General features: G+C 35.3%; 2 protein-coding genes across 21 annotated transcripts in view; one reads left to right on the top strand and one right to left on the bottom strand.

Annotated features, from left to right (window-relative positions):
• Window positions 1-16964, bottom strand: part of acana (aggrecan a) — a 904300-nt gene that overhangs the window by 728919 nt on the left and 158417 nt on the right. The gene's annotated exons all lie outside the window — the stretch shown is intronic.
• Window positions 1-16964, top strand: part of mtss1lb (MTSS I-BAR domain containing 2b) — a 196998-nt gene that overhangs the window by 176822 nt on the left and 3212 nt on the right. For 5 of the 19 annotated variants that reach the window (XM_073907285.1, XM_073907287.1, XM_073907286.1 and 2 more), the window contains 6 exons: window positions 1791-1898; window positions 1996-2093; window positions 6609-6828; window positions 11572-11646; window positions 14105-14254; window positions 15347-15496. In XM_073907285.1, coding sequence (XP_073763386.1) covers window positions 1791-1898; window positions 1996-2093; window positions 6609-6828; window positions 11572-11646; window positions 14105-14254; window positions 15347-15496 — 801 coding nt within the window. The remainder of the gene's footprint in view (window positions 1-1790; window positions 1899-1995; window positions 2094-6608; window positions 6829-11571; window positions 11647-14104; window positions 14255-15346; window positions 15497-16964) is intronic. The other 14 variants (XM_073907297.1, XM_073907298.1, XM_073907296.1 and 11 more) reach the window with 3 other exon arrangements.

Here is a 16964-nt window from a genome sequence, read left to right as displayed (position 1 = left end):
TTTACAAAGATATAAAAATAAGTTTAAACAAAGTAAATTGTTGCGTGTTCTATCATATGCTGTAATAAATTTGAACGTCATTGTTTTTCTTATTATTTACCATGTATTTGTAGACATTACATGAAACATTATGTCATGAAAATGTACTTGACAAGTCTTGGGAAAGTCATGGAATTTTAGAAGTAAAATTGTTTATGAACCCTGGAAGGAAAGAAAGAAAGAAAGAAAGAAAGAAAGAAAGAAAGAAAGAAAGAAAGAAAGAAAGAAAGAAAGAAAATATTTGAAGGTTGGATTTGTATGATTCATGTGCGTAGAGTAATAAAGTTTGCCCTGCGCGCTCATGGTTTTTAAAGAAACTTTTTTTGGTGCGTTAATCAAGTCAATACTATTATTCAAAAAGGTAATAATTCGCATTCATTAAGTAATTGCTCATTTTCATATCATTATTCCATGATTAACCACATAAGGACTATTTACCTTCATATTCAAAGCATTATTTCACAAAGAAATAGCATATCAATTATCAGCATTTGTCAAATGTTCATCAATACAATAAAAATAGCATATTTACATCAATACAATGAAATTCCGACAGTGAAATTCCAAAAGTGGACTGTTGGAATTTCATTGTATTGATGTAAAAATGCTTCTTTCCTGTGAAATAATTTTTTTGAAGGTGAGGGTAAATATCTCTTGTGTGGTTAGTTATATGTGTGGAGGTGAAGATAAGATTGTCTTTAATTATCGAGTGACCATCAAAATTATTTTGTTATGGACTGTCGGATTTTCATTGTATTGATGTACACTTGGCAAATGCTGATAATTGATATGCTATTTGTTTGTGAAATAATGCTTTAAATATGAAGGTAAATAGTCCTTATGTGGTTAATAGTTGAATAATGAAATGAAAATTAGATTGTTTTTGATCTTCAAGTGTCCGACTAACTAATAATGCAAAGTAATTGACTATGGGATAAAAGGGTGGAGTGAGAAGATTGTATTACACAGTGAGAAAGGCATTGTGCCGAAATGTTTGTGTTTTTGAATCACCCGAAGAATGTAAAAATAAAAAAAGTATGAAGCAAATACTTGATGAGAATCATTACCTTTTTGAATAATTGATTTGCATAATTAAAATACAATAAAACAACAATATTGTGAAATACTATTACTGTTTAATATAACTATTTTTTATTTTAAAATGTTTTTAATAAATTATAATAATATGCAAATGGGCGAGGCAGTGCTGCAGTGGGTAGCATGTTCGCCTCACAGCAAGAAGGTCGCTGGGTCGCTGGTTCGAGCCCCGGCTCAGTTGCCGTTTCCGTGTGGAGTTTGCATGTTCTCCCTGCCTTCGCATGGGTTTCCTCCGGGTGCTCCGGTTTCCCCCACAGTCCAAAGACATGTGGTACAGGTGAATTGGGTTGCCTAAATTGTCCATAGTATGTGTGAATGTGTGTGTGGATGTTTCCCAGAGATGGGTTGCGGATGGAAGGGCATCCGCTGCGTAAAAACTTGCTGGATAAGTTGGCGGTTCATTCCGCTGTGGCAACCCCGGATTAATAAAGGGACTAAGCCGACAAGAAAATGAATGAATGAATATGCAAATGTTGTGCTAAAACATTTATTCATGATATAAATGTTGAAAATTTGTTTCAGGATTGATTATTGAATATATTTTTAAAAGATTTTATTTTTATGAACATGTCTTGGCATTTGAAAGCATTAACTAATATTGCATTACATTAATGTGGTATTTTGTACGTTTTGTTCTTCATGTGTGTTGCTAGAATGGAGAGATCGCCATGTTGGGAGAGATCACTCACCTACAGGCCATTATTGATGACCTCACAGTGTTAACCTCTGACCCCCACAAACTGCCCCCAGCCAGTGAGCAGGTGCAAATGCTTACTTGTATACCTCTGCATGAGCATCGCTTTACAGAAACGAAGCACATCCTGACCATTATGATTATAACAATTCTGTTTCTTTCAGGTAATCAAAGATCTTAAGGGTTCTGATTACTCATGGTCCTACCAGACTCCCCCTTCTTCACCCAGCAGCTCCGGCTCCAGGAAGAGCAGCATGTGCAGGTCAGAGCCAGAGAAATGAAGCAATAAACAGACTATATGCTGACATTGATTGCACACTTAATTTTTTAAGTAACTAAGGCTGTACAATTAATCGAAAGAGATTGTCATGTACATTTTGTTAGTAGCTGGTTCTGCAGTTGCTTTCAGATTGAGCAGCATTTACTACAGAGTCGTAGTGCACTGACAAGCTACATTACATGGCATTTATTATCATTCATTTATTTTCTTTTCAGCTTAGTCTCTTTGTTAATCAGGGCTCGCCACAGCAGAATGAACCACCAACCGATCCAGCATATGTTTAACGCAGTGGATGCCCTTCCAGCTGCAACCCAACACTGGGAAACACCCATACACTTTTATATTCAAAAACATACACCACAGACAGTTTAGCTAATTCAATTCACCTATAGTGGATGTCTTTGGACTTGAGCTGGAGCACCCGGAGGAAACCCACGCGAACACAGGGAGAACATGCAAATTCCACACAGAAATGTCAACATGTTCTCAGTGGTCTATTGCTCTGTCTATTAAATGCTAGTAAATCTGAAAGCATGTGGAACTACCACATTTAGGGTGCTTTTGGTTTTAGTTCTGAACCCCAATATGTCTGGGTCATCACAGTGACAGCTGTTGGAAGGTAATGACAGCATGGGATGACACACAAAATGGCTAGATACCTCTTCTTGGGTGCCTCAAGTTTAAAATTTGGACTGTAAAAATGTAGTTTCATTGTCAAAGTTCTGGCAGTGTGGTGGCGCTGTAGGTAGTGCTGTCGCTTTACAGCAAGAAGGACGCTGATTCGAGCCTTGGCTGGGTCATTTGGCGTTTTTGTGTGAAGTTTGCATGTTCTCCCTCCATTCGCGTGGGTTTACTCCGGGTGCTCCAGATTCCCCCACAGTCCAAATACATGCCGTACAAGTAAATTGGGTTAGCTAAATTGTCCGTAGTGTATGAGTGTGAATGAGTGTGTATGGATGTTTCCCAAAGATGGGTTGCAGCTGGAAGTGCATCCGCTGCGTAAAACATATGCTGGATAAGTTGGTGGTTTATTCCACTGTGGCGACCCCAGATTAGTAAAGGGACTAAGCCGAAAAGAAAAGTAAATGAATGTCAAGGTGCCAGCACTGAGCAGCTTATGTGTCTTTGCATCATGAATGCAGTGTGAAAGTTGAATTAAGTGAGAAGAAAGTCATTTTTTGTTAATGTTAATGTTACGCCTTCTTCCTATTTTATGGAAAGGCTCTGAATTCCAAAATAGATCACTTTAGTTTATTGTAATCATGTAGGTTTTAACCCCAAAAAAGCCCATACCATAATAACAATTAAAAAAGAAACTGTGAACACAACCAGTTTGGTACAAAAATACTTTCAAAATTTACTTAAATATAAACAAAGCAAACAAATGTATGCAAACGCATGCAATAAAGGTTTGTTTCAAAATAATCATTAGTGTAATTATGTGTGTAATTATTAGTCACATTTAATCAATGAAAGCAGATAAATCTTCTGTGTATTCAGCAACTTCTCTAGGCGTTTTTCAGTATATTTGGGTTTCCGCGCAAGAGCACCCTCTGACCTTCAGATGGAGATTTACTGCTGGTCACAGAACTGTTTATCTCTGACAAAATCTGCATGACAAGCTTTTGCGTAATCTTGACTGCTTAATTTTGATTCATCATCAAGGCCTAGCTTTTTTTCTGCTTGAAAATGTGTTGCTTTTGCTGTGTACTGTATAGTGCTACTTGCCTAAGATGTTGTAATGTGTTTGAAATGTGTTGTCAGTGCGATTACAAGGACAGTATAAATACTTACAGTGTAAAAACTTTGCTGGAAAATCAAACTTATGCTGTGTCCTGAAACATAGTAGCTGGTCCAAACTGGTCTGAGCTGGTAAATAATCTTGCAATAGAAAAATCCAGAAATGCCATGGTTGTTGGTGCACATTTTCGAAGTATACCTCATTTTATGTACAGTATGAATAACACAGGAGGTTGTCACTTGTGTTTTGCAACAGCTTATCAAGTATTCACAGATATCTATCTATATTCATTGATTCATACTGTACACATATCAATTATAACTAGGCCCACACGGAATCTGTGTGTGCAGAAATCTGCAGATTTCCGCAGATTTTTAGTCCATCATTGAGTCTATATATTTACTTGTGTAAATGTGTGTGAATTTATATTTATTCACCTTTAAACTTAATTTCAGGAACCTATATAGACTAATATGAAAGTGTTGATAAGATTTATTTACAATACAGTTTGTAAAGTCATATTTTCTGTCTTTTAGTAGATACAGTTTAAATCAGAAATATTAAACCCCCTTTTAATTTTTTTTTCTCTTTTCTATTTTTTCATTTCCTAAGTGAAGTTTAACAGAGCAAGGAAATTTTCACAGCATATCTGATAATATTTTTAATTCTGGAGAAAGTTTTATTTTTTTTTATTGGCTAAAATAAATGCAGTTTTGAATTAAAAAAAAAAAACATTTTAAGGTCAAAATTATTAGCCCCTTTTAGCTATGTATTTTTTTTCCGATTGTCTACAGAACAAACCATCGTTATATAATAACTTGCCTGATTACCCTAACCTGCCTAGTTAACGTATTTAACCTAGTAAAGCCTTTAAATGTCACTTTAAGCTGTATAGAGTTGTCTTGAAAAATATATTCAAATATTATTTATGTCATAATGGCAAAGATAAAATGAATAATTAAAACTATTATGTTTGGAAATGTGTTAAAAAAAATCTTCTCTCCGTTAAACAGAAATTTTTGGGAAAAAATAAACAGGAGGAGCTAATAAATCAGGGGGACTAATAATTCTGACTTCAAATGTATACATTATATGAGAGACTTGCTTGGTTTGCCAAATAAGTGGATCTAATTGTATTTCCATTGTGAACATTACATACAAGTTAAAAAGGTATTCTTTCTGTTTCATATATTACGTTTTGTTACCATACTCCCAAAATCATTCCACATAAATCTGCAGATTTTTTTTTATTTTATTTTTTTACAAAATTTGGCGCAGAAATAGCAATCAATGTCTGCAGATTGTGTCTGGTCCTAGTTATAACCTATATAAACATATTGGTAATATTTTAGACTTGTAACCACTGCGTCATTATATAGTAGTTATCGATTGCTTTGCTGTACAGTAGCAAAAATGCTACAGTGACCTGAGAACACAATTAAAAATATCTCAGACGTTCTACACTTCAAATACCATTAAAACACGACAAACCACTATCTGTTAATCATAAAAACCAGCACATTTGAATACTTTCTTGTCTGGTATGTATTTTTATATAGTGTAGTAGTAGAAGTCTGTTTTTTTATCAAAACCAATTCAATTCCCGTTCCAAATTCTATAAGGAGTCTTTGATTTCTTCATGGAGGCAACCATTTAAATGATACTATTATCAATGACCATCTCGCATAAGCTAAATAACTAGAAACTTCTACAGGCTTAAGTTTGATTTTTCAACATTTTGTGGAAGAGTGTGTGTAGATTTTGAATGAAATTGTGTGTGCTCATTAAAAAAAGGGGACTGTTGATGCCAGTTTTTACTGCTGCTGCGCTGCACAATCTCACTGTATGTTGACATTACATGTAACCCCCTAAATGCATATACGAGACAGAGCACTGCATTTTTAAAACCCTTATTATGTAGTATACATTTATATGTGAGTATTGCTGTCAATTGGCACAGTTTAACATATACTGCCACATGGTATTCAGCATTTGACTCCTTGTGTCCAGTAATGAAACAGCAAGAATCTAAAATGAACAGTTGGGGATTGGAACATGTTTAATAAGATTGCATTACCTGTCCAATTCAGTGCTTTGCTCTCTCTCTTTCTCTCTAAAATGAATATTCCAGGTTAATACACAGTAAACCCCATCAATATAATCTGTCTAATATTCCTGTGGCATTTTTAACCCGGAATATGATGAAATAATTGCTTCAATAGGAAGCTAAAGCATTTCAAGATCACTTCTTTCACATAACCAGTCCCGGTAGTGCTTTTGATTAGCCCATTAGCGTTTTGCTTTGGCTCCTGGGCCAATTAAAGGCTTGTTTTATACTAGTGTCATTTAGTACCTGTTTGTGTTTGTGTGCTGCCTCGTATGGAATCATAGGGGTTGTTTCGATTGTTTTAAACACAACTTCCATCTCCATACAAGGCCTCCTGTCAAACTTTGTCTTACATGTGTTTTCCCTTTCCCCCCCTTAACCCCCGCCCCCTCTGATCTCCGTTCTTACCCATCAACCCCTGCTTGACCTTTTTTGTCCCTCCAAATTTTGTTGATCATTATCATTTCTTTTTAATTGACCTTTTTCACATAATTTACAAAATGCTTGACCTCTGTCTCCTGTCAATCATGTTCTTGTTATCCTGCTCATTTTGTGGGTTTGATTCACACTTATTGCCATATAACCTGCCTATATGTGACCCTTCCACCCTGGTCCTCTGCCCTGTCGCACTCCCCCTTGCCCCCTGCAGCAGTGTAAACAGCGCACATAGTAGCGCGTCTCGGTCCTCTGGTGGCTCTCAGACTCACTCACCCAGTTCGTCCTGTCGCTACCGCAGCCTGGCCCAGCCGCTCACGACCGCTGCTCACCGCCTCAGCAGCGTCTCGTCCCACGACTCCGGCTTCATCTCACAGGATGCCAACGTCTACTCCAAACCCCCATCACCCATGCCCTCCGATATAACCAGCCAGGTATGCATTTTGTTGAATTGAATTGAATTGAAAATGTTTGGTATATTTTTTCAAAATCCCCCAAAAAAAAACATTTTTAGAAAATGTTTTTTAGATTTTTTTATTTTGTATTATTATTTTTTTTTTTTAGAAAAATAATATAAAAATAAGGCTGAGCCTGGTCAGTACCTGGATGGGAGAAAACATGGGAAAACTAGGTTGCTGTTGGAAGTGGTGTTAGTAAGGCCAAGGGGGCACTTAACCTGTGGTCTGTGTGGGTCTTAATGCCCCAGTATAGTTAAATGGGACACTATAATGTCCGTGAGCACCGTCTTTCGGATGAGACTTTAAACTGAGGTGCTGACTTTCTGTGGTCCTATGGTGCTTCTTGTAAAGATTAGGGGTGTAACCACGGTATCCTGGACAAATTTCCTCTATCGGCCCTTATCCATCATGGCCTCCCAATCATCCCCATCCACCTAATTGGCTTTCACCCTGTCTCTTCAATCCACTAATAGCTGGGGTGCTCTGGGTGCATGGCTGGGTGTACACTTTGGGTGTATGGCCATACATGACAAATACACTGAATCAATACACATTACATTACAAAATAATAATAAGAGCTGAATTTATTTTGAGTTAGATATGTTGTAACTGTTAACTATGTTTATGTATTTTAATGTTAGCATGAAATAAAAACATTTTTAAAGCGCACATTGTTAGTTGTACACTATAAAAAATGTTAATTAAGATAGATTTAGTGACTTTTATTGACATGTTAGTAGTTTAAAATAACATCATATATAAGAAATACTGTAACATAGAGAAATGAGTCTGTAAAATAACAAAAAATGTACTGGCAGTTTAATGTTAATGTTTTTGTATGGTAATATACTCCACCAACCTAGACAATATATCACTTTAAACCAAAAAAAAAAACTGTTAATAAAAGTCACTTTCAAACTTTTCAAGGTTAAAAGTTGTTGGAAGAAAGATTAAGCTCCCTTAATGCAATTTTAAAGCACAAACAAACAGAAAAAAACTGCTAGTTTACGGATAGATATGTTTTTACAGTATAAGTTAAACAATCCATCTGTGTAAGTCACTGAAAAATATTGTTTGTTTTAGTATCTTTAATGAAGCCATTTGCTTTGGCATAGTAATGGCAGCTCTTCTCTGAAGATGTCACTTTGATGGCTTTGGTGATATATTAGCTAAGCCACTCCGATTTTTTATTTTATTTATTTATTTATTTATTTTTGCATAAAAGATGAGAGGAGGACAAAATAAGACATTTAAAAATACAATGGAAAAATCTAATCTATAAAAAACATATAGGCTAAGATATAGTAACGTATTAAAATATAGACATTGTGACATTAAAACTGTATATATATATATATATATATATATATATATATATATATATATATATATATATATATATATATATATATATTTTTTTTTTTTTTTTTTTTTTTTTTTTCCGAGACAGCTAATATTGTAATTGCTGTTATACAAGGCTTTTATTCACATCACAGGCAGCTACTACTTTTAGAAACATTTAGAACCTTAGAGAAAGGTGTTTTAAAAAGCAGCAAATCTACAAACTGACAGGATTGCACAAGTTTAAAAGTGTTCTTTTTATTTATTTATTTATTTTTTTTTATCTAAGGGTCTTTATTGCATCTTTGCTAAATTAAAAATATTTTAAATCTTTAATAAAAATCTTGCTGACCTCAACAGTTTTTATGTTCTATTCAATGTTTAAAAACATACATTTACGAACTCAAAATATATCAGATAATAAAGCTTTAGTTGTGAGCCCACTAAGCTCTAGAGCTGGATGTTTTGCCGCTAGCAATGCAGTGACTCTGCAGAAATGTGAGGGTTTATATAAACCCAAAATGATGCCCCATAGTCACTAAATGAAAGCAGTGTTTCCACACATCTGTGTCCCAGACAAATTCCTGTCTAGTCTGAAAGATCACAGTGACCTCTTGTGGACTAGGCTGATATGATCGAGTTGAACCAGTCGCATGTCAGAAATGTACTGTTCATTTTCAGCAAGAGGGGGAGGTTGACATTTCACATTCCCTTGAATAAAAAAAGGGATAGAAAGTGGTGCAGTGCTTGAAATGTGCTTGTGAAGCATTGCATGTGGAACATCAGCTTTACAGTATGATCGCCGGGAGGTGCTTCCTTAAGCATGTTTCTTGGAGGAAAGCAAGAGAAATTCAGTTTTCTTTGAGCTCAAATGCTGTTTTTACTAATCATAGGGGGAAAAAAGATTTTGCCTGGTTGTGAATCTACCAAGCACATGGTTAAAATGTATTTCTCACTATGGCTGTGTACGGACTGTACTGTATAAGCTTAGTCAGCTCACTTATCAGTCAGTGTCTCTGGAGGCAGCGTTCGTGCACAAAGGCATCTGTTAAACTGGATTTCAGACAGACTTCTGAAACAGCATGAAGATTTAATCTCATACACCAAAATAGGGAGAGCTTTGATCATAACTTAGGGAATATTTGCTTACTGCAATACTAACTTCTCACTAGAGATGCCATCTTAAGTGGAAAAAGTTGGCTGAAAACATACATTTACAAAATTACAGAGAAACAGACAAAATTGTACCTGAGCAGCGCTTGGAAAAAAAAAAACTATTTCAGACTTTGAGAAATGAGAGAGTTATAAAATATTGAAGGTAGCGAAGGACATATCAATGCTGCCTTCAAAATTCACTCAGAAGAAGGAGCCTCTCGAGGCAGAAAGTGAAGCAGAATTTGGATTGGAACATGCCTTGATGCCGTCCTGCCTTGGAATGCTGCCTCTAAAGTTCTTTCATTAGCTTTCGGATGCAAGATATATAAGATAAGCAAGTTGAGGGTCAAACTAATGAAGAAAAGTCAGAAACACACAAGGCATGAAGATTCAGGCATATGCTTAGATTTTAGCCAATGATTACCATATGGATCTTTTTATCGTTTTTAACACTTTTAATGCAACACAATTTGCGTTCTGATTTTAGGGATAATAATAATAGTTCATTTTAGAAAAAGGGAACCTGAAAGCTTCCGGAACTTAAATGTTACAGCAAAACTTGGGTTGCTTAAGTAAATGTTAGCAAGCCCTGTTAACTATGTTTTACAGTGAATATACTGTAGAACAGCTGAAGTTACACTCATGTCAAGCTGCCTAAACTGTTCTGAAATGCAGTTATGCAGGGCAGGTACAGCATATATATAGTTGCAGTCCGAATTATTACCCCCCTTTTTGAATTTTTTTATATATATATTTCCCAAATTATGTTAAACAGAGCAAAGCAATATTCACAGTATGTCTGATGATTTTTTTTTTTTTTTTTTTCTGGAGAAAGGCTATTTGTTTTATTTCGGTCAAATTTATTAGCCCCTTTAAGCTATATATTTTTTTTTTCGATAGTCTACAGAACAAACCACCATTATACAATAACCTGCCCAATTACCCTAACCTCCCAAGTTAACCTAATTAACCTAGTTAAGCCTCTAAATGTCACTTTAAGCTGTATAGAAGTGTCCTGAAAAATATCTAGTCAAATATTATTTACTGTCATCATGGCAAAGATAAAATAAATCAGTTATTAGAGATGAGTTCTCAAAACTATTAGGGTAATAAATGTGTTTTAAAAAGTCTCTCCGTTAAACAGAAATTTGGGGGAAAAATAAACAAGGGGGCCATAAATCCTGACTTCAACTGTTTATAATAACCAACTGAATATCATACCTTCTGTTCTCTTCTTTTTAAACAATGTAAAACTTTGCGTCTGAAATGCTTTTAGACATTTTGAAAATTGTGTGAAATGATGCAATGAACTGTATTGCTCTTGTGCGTGGTGCCTTATTACAATACTGAGTTCTGATTGGTCACTCGTTGTTGTTTACAAGTCCTAAACTACCATAAAGAGACAATTTTAATATTTAATTGCATGATAAGTTTTACATTACACACACTGTTGTTAAGCTAAAGGGGATGGTTAGGGGGGATGGTGGTTTTACAAAGGGGATGCTTTTTATTATTTTCTTCTATAAGGGAGATGCCATTCCCTGACATCCCCTCTCATTTCGATCACTGACTATAACTAACCTTAACATTTATATTTAATAAAACTGCTCTGTAAAAAAAACTTATATAATTCATTAGTCATGACAACATATGCTTTTAGTTCAATTTAACATAATAAACTAAGATAATCTTGTTCCAACTTAATTTTATAGGTTTTGCAAGCTGTTTTAAGTCAAGTTGACATAATAGGAGTTCAACTGACTCATAAGGTTTATTTGATTCAGCTGAAAATTTAAGGCAACCAATATGTTTTACAGTGTACATATTTAAAGCATAACGATTCCACTCATCCACTGTAAAATGATGCTCACTTACCTTTTCAAGTTATGCATTAATTAAGCTAACTTAAAACATTAAGTTAAATTTAGTTTAACAAAAAATGATGATAATAATAATAAAACATGTTGTAATCTGATTAAGTTAATGTAAATACTGAAAGTTTTATTATGCATTTGTTTTGATACGGTGTATAATAGTTTAAATGTTTATGAAGGACATCTCTAGAACTCTTCTGTGTGACTTTCAGACTCAAGTTTTCCGGTTAAAATCATTGAGTAATTTTAAATGTGATTTTAATAAAGTGTGAAATTAATCCTTCCACTATGATAAAATACCCAGAGGCTTTACCTGCTGACCCCTCACCTATGGCTATCTGTGTTTCAGAAGTCCTCCAGTTCAGCGTCCTCAGAGGCGTCTGAGACCTGTCAGTCAGTGAGTGAGTGTAGCTCTCCAACAACAGTAAGTGTCTGAGCTCCACACCTGCAGTACATGTGATGATGTTTGCTATTGTCTGTCTGTGAGTCTGGAATCTTCTTTGTCCTTGTTGCTGGTTTGGTCTTTTTTTCTGTCTTTAGATCTGATATTTCCTGTATTTGGAAACACCACACACACTCACATACACTAATGGCTCATTTCCACTGAGTTGTATGATTCAGTTCGATATGGTACAGGACAGGTCACCTTTATCAGACTTGTGTCTCCACTGCCAAATTAAAATTAATGAAATAAAAGATAAATAAATAAATAAAGCATTGTTTTAGCCTAAATATAGAGAGATGTACGGGGTTTGTTACTTTAAAGTGATAGGACTAAGGCAGTCAATAAATACGCTTTTTCATTTACAGTATACAGTCAGTGCAAACTTCCCATCTGTATCTTTATTCTTAGCACTTGTAACCTCTTGTAAAAAGTAATTCAGTCATTCATAACAGCCCAAAAAGGATAATAATTGAATTAGGGCTGGGCAATATTGCAAAAAAAAAAAAAAAAATGTATTTAAAAAATCACAATATTATGTTTCATATCATTCGATATGGATAACCATTGAACATTTTTTAACAATACATTTAGGATATATATATATATATATATATATATATATATATATATATATATATATATATATATATATATATATATATATATATATATATATATATATATATATATATAAACCACTTTATTTAAATTCAACAACATTATTTAGGCAAATAGTTTAATAGTCAAAAACTAAAAATATAAACAAAATATCTGATCTCTTTATAATAAAATAAACATAAGTGTTAAAGAGACTCTTAAACTTGATATATAAATAATAATGATACAGTTCATATTAAATTCTGTAAACAAAATAAATTATGATAATCAAATCTGAGCTTGGGGCGAAGCAGTGGTGCAGTAGGTAGTGCTGTCGCTTCACAGCAAGAAGATCGCTGGGTCACTGGTTCGAGCCTCGGCTCAGTTGACATTTCTGTGTGGAGTTTGCATGTTCTCCCTGTGTTCGCGTGGGTTTCCTCCGGGTGCTCCGGTTTCCCCCACAGTCCAAAGACATGCGGTACAGGTGAATTGGGTAGGCTAAATTGTCCGTAGTGTATGAGTGTGTGTGTGAATGTGTGTGTGGATGTTTCCCAGAGATGGGTTGCGGCTGGAAGGGCATCCGCTGCGTAAAACATGCTGGATAAGTTGGTGGTTCATTCCGCTGTGGCGACCTCGGATTAATAAAGGGACTAAGCCGACAAGAAAATAAATAAATGAATAAAATCTGAGCTTTCAAGTAAAGGAACTAACCATCATTATTCAAATACATATTGCAACATTAATTCAATTGAATGACTTCCTAAGTCTTTCTGATGGATAGCTAGTGGCTAGATTGCACAGGAAAAGAAACCAAAAAGCCAAAAAATCCTTTTTTATTTACAATCTCCTTACTGTTGCTAGAAACTGCACTTATTTTCGCATATGTTGTTACTCTGACCTGAAGTGACAAGCGTGTGCATGTGGATTCCTTGACCATTTACAATCGGCTTTGCAGTCTTTCTGTAGTTAGGTGACCATCAAGCATTTTCTCAGAGGATGACAAATGAACAAACATTGCTGCAAGTTTATGGAGAAAAGTAAAAAGCACTGCAGTGTTTGGATGCGCTGTGTTTGTCTGAGGTAATACGTCTGCCGTTATTACTGAAATGTGTACAGTATATTCCGTACAAAATGTTCCATACAAAATGAGATGTTTTTAACTAGGTGCTGCTGGAAAATGTGTGCAAGCGTGCTGCTTGCACAACATGTGTACGTCACTCTCGTATGCGCGTTGTGCAAGTCACGCGCCTCTATTGATTATGACTTAAAGCCTAAACTTACACACTAAGCTTGTTGGCATTTCTTCCATTTCTTCCAAGACACGTGGTCAGCAGCCACATTTTAATATATAAGTATAGTGTTTCATACTCAAACTACATACTGAATCTTTTTTTTTTTTTATCAATATTGACAATTGTATTTTTTCAACAAATCTTGAGACCGATTTTATCGCCCAGCCCTAAATTAAACATTGCTGTTTATTTTGTTTTTGATTTGTTTGTTTTTTCCTATATCACTCTCTCATTTGTCCATTTCTGAAAGAGTGTGAGAAGCTGCTCTTCAATAATAATGTGCAAGTTATTATCATGAGCTCAAGTTTGTTATTTAAAAAGGTGAGTGTACACAAAAAGAAAATATCTTTAGAAAGGGTACCCAAAAAGTGGTATGGTTCGGTTTTTGGAACTTTTTGGAAACAGATAAAAAAAGTGTTAGACAATACAAAACTGTACCATATTGTACTATACCGCTCAGTGGCCAAAAGGCTCGGGTCCCTCATGTGTAAGGGGACAGGGGTCTGCTACTGCTCTGACGGTCTCGATCTTATCTCTCCATTCCGCAGTTTGGCTCGTCCTTCGCTACCTTCCGCCCTGCTCTCTCTCACACTGGCTCCATCAGGCCTTTCTCTGTCATTCTTCCTGCGTCCCCACCCTATAACCGCTCCCCTGGATCCAACACACCCTCTCCCACATCCAAGGTTCCTTGCTGGAAGGTTTGTCTCCATTGGCACTTCTCATTGCAGTTTTGGTTACTTCCTCTTCTGTTATGTGTGTTGTTTTTGCCTGTTGCGTTGGGCTGCACGATATATAGATGAAGTCAGAATTATTAGCCCTTCTGTTAAATTTTCATTCTGTTTTCAAATTACTGTTTAACAGTGAGAAGAATTTTTTAACACATTTATAAACATAATAGTTTTAATAACTCATTTCTAATAACTGATTTATTTTATCTTTGCCATGATGACAGTAAATAATATTTGACTAGATATTTTTCAAGACACTTCTATACAGCTTAAATTGACATTTAAAGGCTTAACTAGGTTAATTAGGTTAACTAGGCAGGTTAGGGTAATTAGGCAAGTTATATGACCACTGTTTCAATGTGGTCATGTCGTTGGCCCATGCCTTTTTCCTGCTTGTTATTAAACTATATAAAATAAAATACTTGTTTTTGCAAAATAATAATAATAATAATAATAATAATCTTTGTATTTTAAATGGAAATCCTACAAATGCATACACAGGATAAAAAAATACAGTTAAAGTTGCCACAATAACATCTGTATCTACACCTATTCTTTACTTTTTTTTTAACTGACTTTAATAAAAACCTGCAGATTCATTGGCCAAAAAAACATTAATTGAATAATGTTATACCTGTCATATTGTGATAGATATCACAAAAGAATACACAGGATCAAATTCTTTCCATATCGTGCAGCTCCAGAGTTGAATATGTGCCTTTCAGAATAACACTTCTTGACAGTGTGCTGTTGTGTTTCATTCTGCTTAACCTCATTCATTACCTCATTTTGCTTTTTAACATGCACCTTTTCTGTTGGCTGTGTAATCCTGGTTTCAAATCTCTGGCTGTGAGATTTGCTAAACCGAGCAGGCCACGGAAGGTACCTGTGAGTCTCTCCACCTCAAACACTGAGATTTGGCTTTTTCTAAAGCACATGAGACCTTATCTTTTGAAAGGACACTCAAACTGCTGGATCGCGGGCCTATCTTCTCTCTCGACCCCGAGACCGTTGCATTAGTTGCTTTGCGATGACCTTTACTAACAGCCTCTGCTTCTTCAGGATTGGTCAAAGGTAGGTTCGAGTGATCAGCCGCTGGCCAGCACACTGCAGAGGAGGAAAGAGCCTGTGGCAGAAACCTCTCCTCAGTCACAGGGATATTCAGAAGATCCCCAGAGGCCAAGGATGACCCCGGCCACTATAGCCGCCAAGGTAACTTTCACCACATATTAAATATTCAGCATGGAGATTGTGGATGTAAAAATGAAAAGCAGTTTGTATTTGGGGCTTTCTGATTCTGAAGACAAGAGCCTCTAAACCAGGAGGACCTTGGCTCCATTTAAAGGGATCATAAAATGGCTTACAGTTTTTTTTAAACAATTATAAAAACAACAACAACAACAAAAAATAAATCAATTAATGCTTTTAAATAAATGAATACATTTTTAAACTTAATGAGTTGCAATATGTGCATAGGCACCTATTGTTTTGTTGGCATTCCTATTACTAAATTATTCGGTAACACTTTACAATAAGGTTCATTAGTTAATGCATTTACTAACATGAACTAATCATGAACAACACATGTACAGCATTTATTAATCATAATTGAACATTTACTAAAGCATTATTAACACCCGAGTCCATGCGTGTTAACATTAGTTAATGCACCATGAGTTAACAAACTAACAATGAACTACTGTATTTTCATTAACTAACGTTAACTAACATGAACAAAAACAGTAGTAAATGTATTGTTCATTGTTTGTTCATGTTAGTAAATGCATTAATTAACATTAACTAATGAACCTTATTGTCGAGTGACCATTTATTCTTCCGTTTCCGTTTCTTCTTCCGCCAGATTTGAATGGCTGCCCATATAACTGTATGCGCATAAGTTGTATAATTTGGCACAATGATAGAGGGCCAACTAATCATTAACCAGAGCAAACATGAAGTGTCTAACTCAAACACTCTAGTGCCACCACTTGTACAAAGTGTCACTTATGTTTATTGATATAACTTTTGAACTGAATTGGCTCTCAATTTTTCAGATTTTTCCCTCTGATTCCTTGGCATAAATCAATTTAAATGAACCGTATAATGTAATTTTCTATCATGAAAATGTTTTTCCTATTAAAAATACTATTAAAAAATTAGCAAAACATGTTTTATTGAACTCGTCCTAGGCCGTGTTTTCGTTTTTTACCAAAATTGAATCACATGATCTACAGACCCTGCTGACCAATATTAATGGAATTCAGGTAGATTAGACCAACCGTTTTTGTTTAACTTGCAAACAAATCTAATGTAGAGCTTGCCAAGATGGACTTGAGGCGATATCTCAGTAATGCATTGACATCTTCACACCAAACTTAGTATGTGTTATGACAACCATGGCCCAAGGTCATCTGAAGCAACTTATTACTTGGGTCATGCTGAAAACATTGATACCAAATATGCCATATTTGGCTAAACTTCCTGTTCGCCATATTGAATTTGTTCAGAAAGAGTTTTTGCAAACTCCTCCCAGACCGTTTGCCGAAATATCAACAAATTTGACTCAGATCATTGGCAGACCATGATGACCAAGTGTTGTAATATTTGTGTCAAAAGGCGAAACGGTTTTTGTAATCGGCAGCGACAAATGTGCTCAATCTGCCTCTGGACTGCTTGGCCC

This window comes from Danio rerio, chromosome 7 (assembly GCF_049306965.1).
Source record: "Danio rerio strain Tuebingen ecotype United States chromosome 7, GRCz12tu, whole genome shotgun sequence".
Lineage (NCBI taxonomy): Eukaryota > Metazoa > Chordata > Actinopteri > Cypriniformes > Danionidae > Danio > Danio rerio.
This window is presented reverse-complemented; position numbering and strand designations above follow the sequence as displayed.